Raw genomic sequence first — 17,367 nt, 5'->3', positions numbered from 1 at the left:
GAGTCCTCCTTTTTGTCCAAGAATCCAAGCCACCCTAATACTTGCAATCTCAGATAATTAGCAAATAACAAAGCATAGGTCTTCAGAAATATATTTACAGGAAATAAAGCCCCTGATAGAGCTAGTCCACATGGGTTCTGAAACTAGACAAGCAGAAAATGGCTTTGAATAGTCTGAATCCATCCCATTTATCGATTTATGATTTTATTTTGTGCTTTAGGAGTCTTGTTAAGGAAGTCAGAGTTAAAAAGGTACACTCATACATTGCTAGGGGGAAAGAAAATTTGGTGCAACCATTGTGGAAAGTGGTGTGGAGATTCCTCAGAAAACTGGGAATGAAACCACCATTTGATCCAGCTGTCCAACTTCTCAGTTTATACCCAAAGGACTTACAATTAGCATATTACAGTGATGCACCCACATCAATGTTTATAGCAGCTCAGTTCACAATAGATAAACTATGGAACCAACCTAGGTGCCCCTCAACAGATGAATGGATTAAAAAAAGTGATAAGTGAGATATATATATATGATGGACTATCACTCAGCCTTAAAGAAGAATTAATTTATGGCATTTGCCAGTAAATGGATGAAGGTGGAGAATATCATCCAAAAAAGCCAATCCCCCCAAACCAAAAGCCAAATGTTTTTTCTAATATGCGGATTCTAATTCACAAGGGGGATGGGGGAGGGAAGAATAGAGATACTTTAGTGTAGGTAGAAGGGAGTGAAGGGAGGGAAGTGAAGGAAAGGATAGTAGAATGAGTCAGACATTATTATCTTATGTACATATATAATTATAGGACTGATGTGATTCTACATCACATAAACCCAGAAGAATGAGATATTATACATTATATATGATGTACTAAGTGCGCTCTACTGCAATGTATAACTATTTAAAACAAAATGTTAAAAAAGATAAAGTTAATGAATTTGTTCACTTTTCAAGTGAGAAATTCCCCGAGAAACGATTCCAGTGGCCTCAATTACTTTGAAGAGTGCATAGAAGTCTATGCTGAAGCTTGTGCGTGTGCTTTTTTTTTTTTTACTCTATGTGTAGTTGTGCTCAATATGTCAGTTCAGAATTATTTATGCTGCTAACAAAAGTGGAATTCTACAAAATATTCTGCATCCATTGCATATTTTTGGTCTTTGATTCTCTTTGTATCTAAAAAAATATCTTTCCTATTGGTTAATCCTGTTAAATGTAAACATTGAAAATTAAAAGGTATTGCTTTTTTTTTTTTTTTTTTCTTGTTAGTGCTGGGTGTAATTCTATTAGGAAAGGATTACATGATATGTTTCTTACAATCTCTGACTTTCATATTTGCTGTTACTTTTTATTTATTCGCTAGTGAGAAAAACCTTAACTTCTGTCAACAGGAACTGCTTCAGGTCTGCAAAAGGACTGGAAGTCGTGAAGAGGATCCTGGAAGTCGTAGTCCCGAACCTCGGAGAGTTTGGAGACATTTTTTTTTCCTCTGAGAGAGGGAATTCCGTTTTTCCCCCTCCGGGCATTCTGGGAAATGTTATTTCAGAACTCCGGAAGTCATCAAGCAGCGGACGCGCAGCGTTCCTTCTCCTAGGGGCTTCTGGGAAGTGTAGTTTAGGCGTTTCGAGTAGTCTGAGCCGCTTCCGCCGGGGAAAGCAAAGCAGTCACCGTCTTTTGGTCCGGGAGGTGAGGCCGCCCTGCCTGCAGCCGCAGCAACCCGCGGAACCTTTTCAGCCTGAGCGTGAGTCTCGCGGCCACCTGACGGCAGTTTAACATGGAGAAGTCGCGGCCGCCGGGGGAGGCCGAGAGGCGGAGGTCAGAAGCGTGGATCCCCTCGGCCCTCCCTGCTTACGGAGCCGCGCTCTTGCGATCCGTGTGAGACAGCTCCCCGTTGCCACCTCTGCGCCGTTTCCTCTGGGAGAGCGGTAAAGCCGGCAGGTCCTGCGGAGGAGCCTAGTTAGATGAGGCTCCGGTCAACGCTCAGGTCCGCGGCGGCGGCGCCTGGTCCCGGGTCGCCTTTTGCTGTCCACACAGTTCTGCGTTCGCAGCGCGCGTTTCACCTGGAAGCTGGCGAAGAGAAACGGGGGCCCGGCCTCGGGAGAAGCCGCAACCCGCCGCCTCATCCTCCGAGAAGCCGAGGGCGTAGTTTCACCGCAGCCTTTTCTTCACCCCTGAATCGGAGCTGGAGGGAGGGACTGTGCTGCCACTGAACCGAAGGCACGTCCTTGCTCCGTGGTCTCTTGCCATCAGCCGGGTTTCCTTCTCTCTGTAAATTATCAGGAGGAAAATGACCAGATTTTTGTCGAATACCTGAGTTATGCGTAGGGCTCAGAAGTGAGTTTATTAATAACACCTCACCCTGACGTCCAGACATTCTTCTGTGGACTATGTAGATTGGTGTAAGTACTGAATTTGATTTCACATCAAATAAGTCGTGTTCCAATTTACTGAATCCTTAAGTAACCAGCAGTTTCAACATTTGCTGCAAACTGCCTCCCCTTTTATTTTAACTATAGTCTTTTAAAGCATATCACAGACATTAGGCCACCTTCTTAAATTCTTTTTTTTTTTTATTGGTTGTTCAAAACATTACAAAGCTCTTGACATATCATATTTCATACATTAGATTCAAGTGGGTTATGAACTCCCATTTTTACCCCAATTACAGATTGCAGAATCACATCGGTTACACGTCCACATTTTTACATGATGCCATATTCGTGACTGTTGTATTCTGCTACACCTTCTTAAATTCTACCATGAGCTCTGCCGAAGCTTGTGTTTGACATTTGCTCAGTATCTCCTTCCATTCCTTTTCTTTCAAACTTTTTTTTTGTCATTAAACATTTTTTAGAAAGCAGTTGGATTTTTAAAGTGCAGTCAGGGATATTGAATCTGTTTCTTAAAGTGTATTTCTTTTCTACTATATTTGTGTATATTTTTAAATTTACCGTACTTCACGTTTCTTCTTTTTGTTCTACATTTTTGACAGTTTTTTTGTGTGTGTGTGTGTGTGTGGTTCATTCCCCCTTCTTATTATCCTCAACTGGCTTAGAATTTATTTTGCAGTCTTATGCCATTCTTTTAACTTTTAAAAATAATTAAAAGGGTCCTTTTCTGATATCATGAAGTACCAAGAAATGGTACTTTTAGAAAACTGATACCAGTATCAGTACCTAATCAACAAATACTAATTTTAACCAGCATATAGTCTCATTTTGAAAAAATATAAACTAAAAATACTTAAAATTTAATGTTCCTTTTTTTTGTTGTTGTTGTTGCTTTAAAAAATTTTTTTTTGTTGTTGTTGTTGGATCTTTATTTTATTTATTTATATGCATTGCTGAGAATCAAACCCAGTGCCTCACACATGCTAGGCAAGTGCTCTAACACTATGCTACAATCCCAGCCCTATTGGTTTGTTTTTAATTGGAGGCTAAGTTATAGGCCTGCTTTTTAAAAGCCATCCTCATTATAGTTACTGTGATTTTTTTTTTTTTTTTTTAAATTCAGAGACTATTATGTAGCCAACATGTTGACAGATGTTTTCTTCCAATTAACTTCTTGCAGCTCATCTTTCAGGGTTCATATAGCCATACATTTTCTTCATTTTTGTTCACTTAAAATATCTTTGTTTCTCCCTCATGTAAATAATCATTCATTGAGCATAGAAAGGTTGACAATTATTCTGTTTATAGTAAATGAAGAGAATATCTTCTTGTTTTCAATCTCCAGTTAGTTTTCCTGTTTCTGTCAACCTAATTGTCATTCAAGTAAACTAAATATATTTTCTTTCTAGGAGTTCTCAGATTGTTATTGTTGTTTTCAGTTCTTTGCATTCTTTTAGTCTATCACTGTCCCAAGTTGTGCTGTGATTTATTAGTTTAGGAGTATATTTATTTTTATTTATACTGTTTAGAGTTCCTGTAGGAAATTCTGAGTAATTACCTCTTAAAATAATATGTCTCTGCCATTTCTTCCATTCGCTTCTCTCATTGCTTTTAGACAAATGTTGGAACCTTTTCATTTTAGTTTCCATTATCTTGATTTTTTTTGTCTTTATCTTTCCCTTTGTTATGTGTTTTTCCTTATATCCATGTACATAGAATTAAAGGGAGCCTTTTCTAATATCATAAAGTACCATGAAATGGTACTTTTTAGAAAACTGATACCAGTATCAGTAAAATATTATTAGTGGGCAACAAATTATTAACTAAGAAGATATTTTAAATCAGGATTAGACTTTTCAGAAATTAAAGGTGATTTTATAGACTAACAATGTTTGCAAGTATAATTTAGGATACAAAATATCTTTTTGTTTTGTTTTATAGCTACAAGAGAAAGGGACTCCTGGTTCTTAGAACTTTCCATCTGTTCATTTAATACTTGGAGCTGCTTTATGAGGTAGGTACCATGTTTGATTCTTGTCCTCATTGACACACGACAAAAGTAGGGCACAGAGAGAGTTCTTAACATGCTCTGGGCTATTCAGAATTGTCATTTCTAGAAACCAAACCTGGCATTTGGCTCCAGAACACAACATCTTTTTAGCCCACATGTTAGCCTTTCATCTCTTACCATTCCCAGAAATTCCTACAGTAGGTGGCATTTGGTTGTGTTCGTTGGTCACACTGCCAATGGCATTGAGCTGACAGGCCTCCGAGTAGACGGAATCTACTTGTGCTCTGATTATGGAGCTATGTGGTGGCATCTGTCTGGAAGTGGGGACACTCGTACTCTTCTATAATTTCCACAAAAATCCATATGAGTTAGTGGGAGCTCTAACTTGTATCTCACATCTTCTTCATCCTTCCTCAGACATGCCTATTCAGGAATCTGACCTTCCCCAGAAGGAACAGGAACAAATGACCAAGTTTCAGGTAAGGGATTCTGTGTCTTAGGTATATATTTTTCTCTTCTTTGGAAAGGCTGATGGAAAATAACAGATTTTTTTTTTGGACCCGGGATTGAACCCAGGGGTACTTAACCACTGAACTACATCCCCAACCGTTCTTATGATTTATTTTTGAGACAGAATCTTGCTGAATTGCTTTGGCCTCGCTAAGTTGCTGAGGCTGGCTTCTAACTTGTAATCCTCCTGCCTTAGCTTCCCAAGCTGCTGGGATTAGAGGCATGTACCACTGTGTCCTACAGAATAACAGGTCTTTGAGTATACATTGTATGCTAGATGTGTGTGTGTGTATGTTTGTGTTTTGTTTCATTTATTATCTTTACCATTTTACAAAAAATATTTGAAAAGAGAAACTTTAAGAACAAAATAATCTATATTGCTCTCTTGCTTGTAAACTAGCTCTTTTTACTTTCTCGTATTCCTTTTTCAAGTTCATGTCACTATATATTTGCAATAATGGAATAGGTGAAATTTTGAACGTTTTTTTCATTTAGTTTATATCAAATGTATTTCAGTGGCTATATTATATTCTATTGAATTGGAATGCCCTTTAAAAAATAAATTATTCCTATTAAAACTTTTAAGAGATTTAAGAATTTTACCATTTTAAGGAACACTATAGGAACATTTTCTCTATGTATAACTTTTGTCCCCAGAAAGCAATTCTGGTGGAATTCTGCATTGTTTGTCCTTCAAGTTTTAGGAACTCTAAATTGAAGAGGTATATTTCATGTCAGTTCTCTTAGGTATTTTGTAAGTAGAGCATCCAAAGTATGACATGGTGTAAAGTTATTAAATGTTTTTATAGAAGGAGAGCTATAGTTTTTCCTTGCATGCGTGCGTGCGTGTGTGCATGTGTGTGTGTATATGTGTATGTGTATTTTAGTCACTCATCTATTTATTTTGTCAAAGCAATTGTATATAGGTAGTAGTTGTATATGGTATAATAGTGTTTAAATACCTCGCCAGTTCTTTCTGTCGTTGCTTTATTCTTTAGAGCACTGTGTGAATATGTAGGTGATTTATCTGCATTTTAAACATGAAGATAGGGGTGTGGGAATATCATATAACTACCCACCTTTTCCCAGGTCACCTGTACATTCAACTCTGAAGTTTCTGACTGTTAGGTAGGAATATTTTCATTCCATTTTTATGAAGAGGTAGACAAGGCAAAAGTATTTTCCAGAAACTGGAGTGCATATCATAGAAGCACCTGCATATGACCCTTTGAAACATAAACTTTAATGGTGCCCTTCATTTGGGTCTCACCAAAGGACTTGTCTCCTCTCTGTTAGGTGTGTGTCTTAGTCATTCTGAAAACCTAGATGCCTAAACTCAGTTTAATATAAGTAGTTTAAATTTTTCTTCAGCACAAGAAATCAGGCACAATATTACAAGACAATAACCAACTGGTGGGATATATTTAAACAAAGTAAAGGTCAATAGTTCAATTTCCTGCTAGGACTAGTAGGATAGCCTGATGTGGTGGTGCATGCCTATAACTTTAGCAGCTTGGGAGGCTGAGTCAGGAGGATCACAGCCTCAGTAAGTTAGTGGAACTGTCTCAAAATAAAAAAGTAAAAAGGGATGGGGGTGTAGCTTAGTGCTAGAACGCCCCTTAGTTCAATCCTGTACCTTCTCTGCTAAAAAGAGTAAGATAAAACCCATTTGGATTATGAGGAAAAAAATAGGGGTTTCTTCAAAAAAGGAAGTGAATTTATGAAAAAAATAGTGTTAATAATGTATGTGAATATTAATAAAGAGATTTATTTTACTTATGTTGTGAAATTTTTTTTTTAAGAGAATTAAGGTATATTTGGCCGAGTTTAAACATGCAAGAATACTTGTATTCATGTGAAAAGTGGATTGAGAAAACTTTTCTAGGGACATTCTGCTAGGCTGCTTTTAAAGTTTTAAAAGTGACTGTTCTATGACTTTGCAATTGCTGCTTCTTGGCAAGATATCTCTCTTTCTCTCTTTTTCTTTCTTTCTCTTTTCTATTTTTTTGCTAAGATCTCCATAAAGGAATTTTTGAAGTATTGATTATAGGTAAAAACATATGACTAATTGTGTATTATTTGGATTAGTTAAATATACATTGTTCCAAGGAATACTGTTCTTTTCACAATGGCGTGAAAGAGATTATAGCAGGGATGTGAATTGTTCAGTTTCTAAGCCCCTGTGGTGCAGTCTTAAGTGCTTTACATGTATTCACCTACCTAGTCTTTTCCAGCACCTTGTGATTTAGACAGCATTGAAGAGAAGAGGAAATTGAGATAGTGAAAAGTTAAGGAACTTGCCCAGGTTTCTGTAAACTAATAAAGGACAGAAATTTTGAAATTTGAACTCAGACAACCTGAGTCCAGAGCTGATCCCTGAACCAACTGTGAATCGGCAGATGGAAGCATCCAGGAAGAGCTATATACTGTCCTAGAGGGTTGCCGAAGGCCTATGAACTTTGCAAACATTTAAAACAGATAAAGAGTTTAAAATTGGGGGGTGGGGGTAGGGGACATTAAAGGAGGGACAGTAATTGAAACAAACTAACTGGGATCCTTTCAAATCTGTATGTACTTATTATTCTGTTGTTTGATATCCTTTTCATGCTGTACTTATTTTTGGTTTGTTTTTGGTGGTACTGGGGATTGAACCCATGTATGCTTTACCACTAAGCTACATCCCTAGACTTTTTTTTTTTTCTTTTCTATTTTTTTGAGACATGGTCTTACTAAATTGCTGAGGCTGCCCTTGAATTTGTGATCCTCCTACCTCAGCCTCCCAAGTTGCTGGGATTACAGGTGTGCACCACTGTACCACGCTTGTACTGCACTTTTTCTGGGGGAGCTGTAAAATTGAGGCTATGTGTGTTTGATATTGTAGGAGGCAGTGACATTCAAAGATGTGGCTGTGGTCTTCACCACAGAGGAGCTGGGGCTGCTGGACCTTACTCAGAGGAAGCTGTACCAAGATGTAATGGTGGAGAATTTCAAGAACCTGGTTGCAGTGGGTGAGGACAGGCACCCTCTGACACTGAACTTTAACTCCCTGAAGTATCTCTGTGTCCTCAGATGTTCAAGGCTTTGACCCATTTGAAATGGTTCCCTGCTCTTGAAGGCAAAATGATTTCTAATGTCTGGGATGATAGGGATAAGTTTTAGTGGTGGTTTTGCTACGTGATATTCTTTTCTTTTGAATCACTGGTTCTCAGCTGGGGTGATTTTTCTGTCAGAGGACATTTGGCAATGTCTGGACCCAGTTGTCCCATCTAACGGGTGGTAACCAGGGATGTAGGCTTGCAATGCATAGGACAACGCTCCACAACCCAGAATTCACCAGTGCAAAGGATCAGTCTTGCCACAGTTGAGAGATGTTCTAGATGAACTGTAGATGGGCAACTTTGCTTCTATATTTTATCTTTCAAATTATGGTGGTAAACTACTCCTGGGTCATGAAGTAAACTTAGGGCTTTGTACTGGCATTTTCTTTTCAATGAAATATATGAGGGTAGATTATATCAGAATTCCTTATCAAAAACCACTCACAATTCATCCATAGCATTTTTTAAAATTTATTTTTTAGTTATAGGTAGACACAATGTCTTTATTTTACTTTATGTGGTGCTGAGGATTGAACCCAGTGCTTCACACATGCTAGACGAGTGCTCTACTTCTGAGCCACAACCCCAGCCCTATGACAAATTTTTTTAAAAATAATATTATAATATTTTTTATGCCCTTATTTATTTATTTTTATGTGGTGCCGAGGATCGAACCCAGTGCCTCACACATGCTAGGCAAGCTCTCTACCACAGCCCATGCTGTGACCACTTTGAATGAGTGATGGGAAAGACAGTGTTGGCCAAGTGTAATTTAATACATATATATGTCAAATGTATCATCTGAGAACTAGGCAAGACCTGAGTTTTTTCTTATAGTTCCTGATTTTAAAAAATTCTTAAAATACCACTGAGGATTATATGACTTAGGCAAAAATGTATTTTAGTTGTGTGTTCACCTTAAATATATGTATCTCTGCTTTTTCATAGGGTACCTTCCCTTCAAAGTAGATATGGTGTCCCAGTTGGAAGCAGAAGAAAAGCTTTGGATGATGGAGACAGAAACCCAGAGAAGTAGCTATTTTGGTGAGAACCGTGTAGCTATTCTTTCAGACATGAGCTAGTGAGCTTCTTACCACATGTATCATTGCCACCATAATCTAAGTGTTATCACCTCTCACCTGGATAATGACAAGCACCTCCATGCTGGTCTCCATGCTTCCTCCCTTACATTCGTATAATCTGTCTCTACACAGTAGCCAGGTGATTCTTTAAAAAATAATTTAAAAAATTAGAGCATGCCACTCCTCTAGTTAACCCCCTTCAAAGCCTTCTCTTGTCACTCGACTGGGCTGTAAGACCCTGTCTGATCTCGTATCCTCCCCAAGTTTCTATTTCATTTTCTATCCTTTCTTCCTTGCTTAGATCATTCTGGCCTTTTGGGTCCCCTTGGCATGGACTTTCTGAGTTCTTCTGTTTCGTGGCTTTGGCTATTTCTGTTCACTACCTCAGCAGAACCCTCCAGCCCAGCACAGCCCCTTCCTTACTCCTTTCAGGTCACTTCTCAACTTTCATCCTTTAGAGAAGCCTTCTGTGTCTGTTGTGTTTAAAGTAACTTCTTCCTTCCACTCTCCGTCCTCTTACCTTATCTCTTTTGTGGCTAAACACTGATTACCTAATGACATATTTTTTATTTTCTTGTTTATTATCTGTCTCATCCCACAAGAGTAGGGATTTTGGCAGTTTCATTTTCTGCTATCCACTCAAACCTCTGATGGGCCTTCTGTACTTAGAAATACTTGCTGAGAGAATGAATTATTAGGGTTGTGGTGGTGGCTCAGTGGTAGAGCGCTAGCCTAACGTGTGAGGCACTGGGTTTGAGTCTGAGCACCACAAGTAAATAAATAAATAAAGGTCTATGGACAGCTAAAAAAGGAAAGGAAAAAAATATCTATATATTAGTTGTAAATGGACACAACACCTGTATTTTATTTGTTTATCTTCTTTTGTGGTTCTGAGGATCAAACCCAGTGCCTCACACATGCTAAGCAAGTGCTCCACCACTGAGCCATGATCCCAGCCCAAGAATGAACTATTAACGTAATTCCTATTCACTGGCACAGGAATGGGAAAGCTCCCCTTGCAGCTCCCCCAGCCTGTGACCCCAGCCTTTCTCTGCTTGAAGGCTGCCTTGCCCACGTGCTGCCAGCCACCATGCTCTTCCACTAGCTCGTCCTTGCCCTCCTCATCCCCCTTCTCACTCCTTCACCTCTCACTGCATTCTTCACTTCCTTTCTCTTTTTTCCTCTTTAATTTGTGTATTTCTCAGTTCTACTATTTAAAAATTAAAAGTAAAAATTAGTTCATCCTAGAGGCTGTAAAACTCTCCCAACCCCCAAAACAAAATAGAGGCTTGTCTGCAAGCACACCAGTTGAGGCCCTGAATTCTGGAGTGGTTAATGAATATAACCATTCTTCTTTTGTCTGTTTCCCTTTTACGTCTACATGCTGCATCATGTTTAATGTGTTCCGGATTATTAGATACTTGCTTCACTTGACTGGGTCTCATTTTCATATGCAAACAACCTCAAGAATTATGGTCCTAAGTATTGTCATTTTTCATTTTTACCTAACAGACTAAGGTCCTTTAAATCAGGCAGCATTTTCTGTCCCCCTTTCAAAGATTTCCTTTTCTTCTTCAATACCAGTATATTTAAGGACTTTGCAATCATGCCCCATGTGCCAATAATATCCAAGAATTATATAATCTATATATTCCCTGTAGGTCACAGGAGCACAAATTACAGTGCTTGTTTTTATAGTGATTCTTAAAAACTTACAGAGAAGAATGGAGACAAATGGACCTTACATCCCTATTACTCCAAAGATAGCTCATTGATTTAGAACACACTAGAGTGATTAATGGGTAATTTTGGAACATCGTTTTACAGTGAATCTATAAATATAATTAAATGTTTAGGTAATTATAACATAATTATTATACAATTATAATTTTGTAGACATCTTTAGATATGTAGAGATTCAGACCTTTTAAATTTAGAAGGTAAAAGTTATTCACAATTATCAGGCTGTAATTGAACTCATGGTAATTTTTATCAATATCAATGTACTAGGCATTATGATTCATCAGTTTCCACATAGTAACTTCAAGTTGCTACATTTTAGAGAAAACTACCCTGTGTACTGCCAGCTTCCTGCTTTCCCCCTCCCTTTATTGTAATATCTAAATAGTTATATTCTATATGCAGTTGTTTAGCAGTGTTGGATTGAATATTTTCAGTGTCCACGTGCACTGTCATACCTATGGAGATGAGCAGAGTGCTGACTAGGAAAGGAAAAATTATGGAGTTTCTACCTAAGTTTTCCAGCATGATTTAAACCTTGTTGGTGTTAATCTTGGTTGACGGTAGACAGTGTGAGAAGCTCTTCACATGTTGCAATGACGTTTGATGTCAGACACTCCAAGGCCAGGCTTTACAGGGTGAGGGCACAGTCCTCCACAAGACACCCTTCAGCACCAGCTATAAGTCTAGGGGTTCTCAGACTCACTTTTGACCAACTAGATACAGATTTGGGGGTTCCCTTGGTAATTTGTTAGAATGATTTGCAGAACTCAGGAAGGTGCTTTATTTAGCAGTTTTATTACAACCAAAAGAACACAGATCAAAACTATCTAAAGGAGAGGTGCAGAGGGTGAAATGGGGGAGGTTTCCCTCCTGCCTCCATCTTGTGATTACTTTGAGCTCATTTTGCTAATCCAGGATAATCTCCCCATCTTGAAATCCTCGATTTAATCATATTTATGAAGTTCCTTTGGCCATTAACAGGTTCAGGACTTGAACATCTCTTCTTTGGGGAGGTGGATTATTCAGGTCACCATTCAGAGTTGCATGTGCCTGTTGATAGTTTTTCAAAGTTTAAATTATTAAGATATAACCCCATTTAAGCAAATTAATTATATAATTAAGGTCCCTCCTCCCCTTTGAAATAGTTTAAGCCAGGGTTTTATTGTTTGTTTGTTTCTCTGCTGGAGATCAAACCCAGTGCCTCACAATCCAGGCAAGCCTCTACCACTGAGCCACCACCCCAGCCTCTGTATAATAGTACTCTTTTGATATAGAAGTCTCACTGTGTTGCCCTCGCTGGTCTCAAAATCCTGAGCTCAGGCAGTCCTGCCTCAGCTTCCTGAATAGCTGGGATTAGAAGTGTAGAGGTACTCACCACCTCAACTTGTGTGTACTGGTATTTTTTTTTTTTTCCTTTTGGGTACTGGGGATTGAACTCAGGGTACTTGACCACTAGCCACATCCCCAGCCCTGCTTTCTATTTTTTATTTAGAGACGTGGTCTCACTGAGTTGCTTAGCATCTCTCTTTTTGCTAAGGCTGGCTTTGAACTTGGGATTCTACACTTGATCTTAGCCAAAAGGCCGAGAAGCGATGAACTTGGGATTCTTGCGCCTCAGTTTCCCAGACTGCTGGGATTACAGGTGCACACCACTGCACCCAGCTTTAGTGGTACTCTTATTGCTTATAATACACTTAAGTTTTTGTTCTGCTTTTTCAAAAAATTGTCACAAATTATAGAATTGATTTCATAGTATACTAACGTATCCCAACAATTTGATAAAAATCAAATTACATTGGGAACAGAGTTTATGCTATTCTTGTGACCATTATATTCTAGTCGGTATAAAAAGGACAAGACAGAAAAATAGGAAGTATATAGTAAGTCAGATAATGCAGAATGAATCTCCTTTATCCAAAATGGTTGGGACTAGAAGTATTTTGGATTGGGTGGGATTTGGGAATATTTATATGTACATAATGAGATAATATTGAGGATGGACCCTAAGCCTAAACTCAAAGTTTATTTATGTTTCATAGATACCTTGTAACCTGAAGGTAGTTTTATGTGGTTCGCTTAGTACACCTGCATTTTGACTGTGACCCATCACATGAGGTCAAGTGTGAAATTTTCCACTGTGGCTCCATGTCAGCACAGTTTTGGGTTTGGGAATATTTTGAATTTTCAAATTAGGGATGATCAACTTATAATAAGTGCAGTGGAGAGAAATATGGTGCTAGGGGGTGGTAGAGCACTTCCCTAACATGCATAAGGCCCTGGGTTGCATCCCCAGCACTGTGAGAAGGAGAGAGATAAAGCATTATAAGGAAAATGGGAAGGATCGAAGGTATAGGAGTTAATGTGGAATTATTTTTACATTGAATGTTAGGAAGGTATTTGAACATAGACCTAAAGGGAGTGAGAGAATCAACAAATCTGAGTTTTCCAAGTGAAATATAATTCTTCCGGGTTTATTTTTGAGAGCCTGCACTATGCCCTGTTTTATTCCTTCTCCCAACTTCTTTCTCCGTTGTACAAGATTAGCTTTCCCTTTTCTTCTACTTTTACAGACTTGAATTATTACCAGGTTTCAGAACAGTGCATGTTAGTATTCCAACCACTTTCCTAAATTCTTCTTTTTCTTTTTTTTTTTTAACTTTTCAGTTGTAGTTAGACGCAATATGTTTATTTTATTTATATGTGGTGCTGAGGATCGAACCCAGGGCCTTGAATAGGTGAGCATTCTATCGCTGAGCCACAACCCCAGCCCCATTTCCTAAATTATTCTTGAAGTATAATTTCTACCAAAACCTAAAGTACTATTTTATGCCCAAAGAAAAGGTAAATAAGCTTTTAATTTATGTTATTGTGGTTGGAACGTAGATTGTTTTTTTGTTGTCTTGAAACCATCTGATTTCAAGCTTGTGGCTCTCATAGTAAACATCATATTTACACTTCTAGAAATGAGCCACATTTTACATGTTGGAGTTAGAAGACTCTTGATCCCACTCTTTACTTCCATCTGGGTGAAAAACATGAGAAAAGGATAAATGATGTTGTAAGGACAAGATGACTCTTATAAGGCCTTACCCTATGTCCTTACTGTGATTTTTTTTTTTTTTTTTTTTTGGTTCCAGGGATCAAACCCAGAGGCACTTAACCACTGAGCCACATCCCCAGCCCTTTTTATTTTTTATTTTGAGAAAAGATTTCACTAAGTTGCTGAGCCTGGCTTTGAACTTGTGATCCTCCTGCCTCAGCGTCCTGAGACTCTAGGTTTACAGGCATGTGCTACTTAATCTGGCCCTACTCTGAAATTCTGATATTTCTAAAGAAAGTATTAACCTGTCCTTATTTCTGAATGTTGCTTTCTCTTATAGGCAATACAAGTCAAAATGAGATGGAAACTCTTCAAAAATTTGCATTAAAATACCTTTCACATGCAGAGCTATCCTGCTGGCAAATCTGGAAACAGGTTGCAAGTGAATTAACCAGATGTCTTCAGAGGAAGAATTTCCAGTTATCACAAGGTAATTCCATTCAGGTTTTTGAAAGTGAGAGCATTATAAAGAACCATAAAGGAAATGGTTCCAGGTATGCTGAAAATGAAGAGTTTTCAACTTTAAGAACCCAGGATTCTTGCCAGAATGCATATCTGAGCAAGTCACAGAATCTCAGTAGAAATAAGCAAATTGATGTGAAAAGCAGTCTGCATTTGTGTGAAGACTTGATGAGGAAATCACCAATCAGTGAACATGTTAAAAATGAGACAGAGCAGAAGCCCTGCAAATGCGACAAATGTGGCAGGAGCGATATCTATGGCTCCAATCTGCAGTTACCCTTTCAAGAGAAACCACATCCATGTAATGAGTGTGGAGTGAGCTTCCATTATAGTCCAGTGCTTCACCTTCATCAGAAGGTTCACACAGGAGAGAAGTGCTTCAGTCAGAACACACACCTGCAAACTCATCAGAGAGTTCACCCAGGAGAGACACTGGGTAAGTGTCAGGAATCTGGTGATTGCTTTAATAAGAACCCTTTTTATTCTCACCAGTCTAACCCAGGAGAAAAGTCCTATAGATGTGACAATTGTGGCAAGAGATTCAGTAGCAGCACAGGTCTCATCATTCATTATAGGACTCACACTGGAGAGAAACCTTATAAATGTGAGGAGTGTGGTAAATGCTTTAGTCAAAGTTCCAATTTTCAGTGCCATCAGAGAGTTCACACTGAAGAAAAACCATACAAATGTGAAGAGTGTGGCAAGGGCTTTGGCTGGAGTGTTAATCTCCGTGTCCATCAGAGGGTCCATAGGGGTGAAAAGCCTTATAAATGTGAGGAGTGTGGGAAGGGATTCACTCAGGCTGCACATTTCCACATCCATCAGCGAGTCCACACTGGGGAGAAACCCTACAAATGTGATGTGTGTGGTAAGGGCTTCAGCCACAATTCACCACTGATATGCCATCGCAGAGTCCACACTGGGGAGAAGCCATATAAATGTGAGGTGTGTGGGAAAGGCTTTACCCGAAATACAGATCTTCATATCCATTTCAGAGTTCACACAGGAGAGAAACCTTATAAATGTAAGGAGTGTGGTAAGGGCTTCAGTCAGGCCTCAAATCTTCAAGTCCATCAGAATGTCCATACTGGAGAGAAACGATTCAAATGTGAAATATGTGGGAAGGGCTTCAGTCAGTCCTCAAAGCTTCAAACCCATCAGAGAGTCCACACTGGAGAGAAACCATACAAATGTGAAGTGTGTGGCAAGGACTTCAGTTACAGTTCAAATCTGAAACTTCACCAAGTAATTCACACCGGAGAGAAACCATATAAATGTGAGGAGTGTGGGAAGGGCTTCAGCTGGAGGTCAAATCTTCATGCTCATCAGAGAGTTCACTCTGGAGAGAAACCGTACAAATGTGAAGAGTGTGATAAGAGCTTCAGTCAGGCCATCGATTTTCGGGTCCATCAGAGAGTCCATACTGGAGAGAAACCATACAAATGTGGTATATGTGGTAAGGGCTTTAGTCAGTCCTCGGGCCTCCAATCCCATCAGAGAGTCCATACTGGGGAGAAGCCATATAAATGTGATGTGTGTGGAAAGGGCTTTAGATATAGTTCACAATTCATATACCATCAGAGAGGACACACTGGAGAAAAACCTTACAGGTGTGAGGAGTGTGGGAAGGGCTTCGGTAGGAGCTTGAATCTTCGCCATCACCAGAGGGTCCACACAGGAGAAAAACCTCATAAGTGTGAGGAGTGTGGTAAAGCCTTTAGTCTTCCCTCGAATCTTCGAGTCCATCTGAGTGTTCACACCCGGGAGAAACTCTTTAAATGTGAGGAATGCGGGAAGGGCTTCAGTCAGAGTGCACGCCTTCAAGCCCACCAAAGAGTCCACACTGGAGAAAAACCTTACAAATGCGATGTATGTGGCAAGGACTTCAGTCACCGGTCCCGTCTTACATACCACCAGAAAGTCCACATTGGCAAAAAACTCAAGAAATGAAAATTTTTTGTTGACTTCTGCCTGAATGTACAACTTCAAGTTTTTTGAGTCTGTGCTGGTGATGAAACCCTATTAAAATATCGAGAGTGGTAGGGGTTTTCTTCAGACTCAGAATCTAACACATACTTTAAAATGATGACGTAGAACCAGAGTAACAGGACTAGAATTCAGATTTCAGGAAGAAATTGATATTGCCATCCTGTTGGCAAGATCCAGTTAATATAAATGACCATCTTTCAGTGTGACTCTATGCTCAAAGGTATTGTATAAAAGGATATTTGCCATATGTTAACTAGTTATTATTTTTGATCAGGAAGGGTTTTGAACTATTTTTCCTTTAACTTTCCTTTTATACTTACAGTGGTCATTATTTTTACTAAAAAGCTGTAAAGCTATGGAAAAATAAAATTGCTGACTAAAAATTTCCTGTTACTAAGGATGTACAATATGATTATTTTATGTAGTATAAAGGGCTATAATTAAGTAGATTCCCAGAGATGAACTTTTGATCTTCAAATGTAAATTTATGTCTGCCATGATATATAAGAAAAGATATTCATTGAATCATTGTTTTAGTAGCAACAAATAACCAGTTGGATTGCCAAAGTATTTTATGCATTATCATTGCATGGAATACTATACAAACACTAAATGAGAGAAAGTAAATTTGTAGTTACAGAGGTTGGAAGATTTTCAGAATTTATTAATCTGGGAAAACATAAAACATGAGTTTTTGTGGAATCCTATTTTTTTAATAAAAAGTATAGATGTATAGATATTTCTAATTATCTCTAAATGATGAGATTTTGATTCATATGTTTATATTTTTTTATTTTGAAATCATATGAAACTTAGAAAAACTGTAAAATTTATATAAATTCTCTCATATACCCTTTACCCAGATTCATCTTAACACAATTGAGTCAGTCTTCACTTATCTGGATGTGCATATGTATACTTACTGATGCCTATGTATACACACTTTTTTATTAACCACACAAAAGTATATTGCAGTCATCTTGCCCT

The 17,367-nt window shown here is 38.5% G+C and overlaps 1 protein-coding gene across 1 annotated transcript; it reads left to right on the top strand.

The window, feature by feature from the left end:
- Positions 1-1,645: 1,645 nt before the first annotated feature.
- On the top strand, positions 1,646-16,777 carry LOC114100906 (zinc finger protein 227). Its single transcript, XM_027945742.2, has 6 exons — positions 1,646-2,394; positions 4,327-4,399; positions 4,814-4,875; positions 7,788-7,914; positions 8,953-9,048; positions 14,210-16,777. Exons 3-6 carry the CDS (start codon positions 4,816-4,818, stop codon positions 16,339-16,341), a joined length of 2,415 nt encoding a protein of 804 aa, XP_027801543.2. The 5' UTR covers positions 1,646-2,394; positions 4,327-4,399; positions 4,814-4,815; the 3' UTR covers positions 16,342-16,777.
- Positions 16,778-17,367: the final 590 nt, after the last annotated feature.

The sequence above is a fragment of the Marmota flaviventris genome, chromosome 18 (genome assembly GCF_047511675.1).
Source record: "Marmota flaviventris isolate mMarFla1 chromosome 18, mMarFla1.hap1, whole genome shotgun sequence".
NCBI lineage: Eukaryota > Metazoa > Chordata > Mammalia > Rodentia > Sciuridae > Marmota > Marmota flaviventris.
This window is presented reverse-complemented; position numbering and strand designations above follow the sequence as displayed.

What these genes read in the sequence shown, in the direction of transcription:
- LOC114100906 (XM_027945742.2), top strand. Translation starts at nt 4,816, where the DNA reads ATGCCTATTCAGGAATCTGACCTTCCCCAGAAGGAACAGGAACAAATG. An exon ending in CAAGAACCTGGTTGCAGTGG is followed by an intron (nt 7,915 to 8,952) that starts GTGAGGACAGGC and finishes GCTTTTTCATAG; the next exon opens with GGTACCTTCCCTTCAAAGTA. An exon ending in CCAGAGAAGTAGCTATTTTG is followed by an intron (nt 9,049 to 14,209) that starts GTGAGAACCGTG and finishes TTTCTCTTATAG; the next exon opens with GCAATACAAGTCAAAATGAG.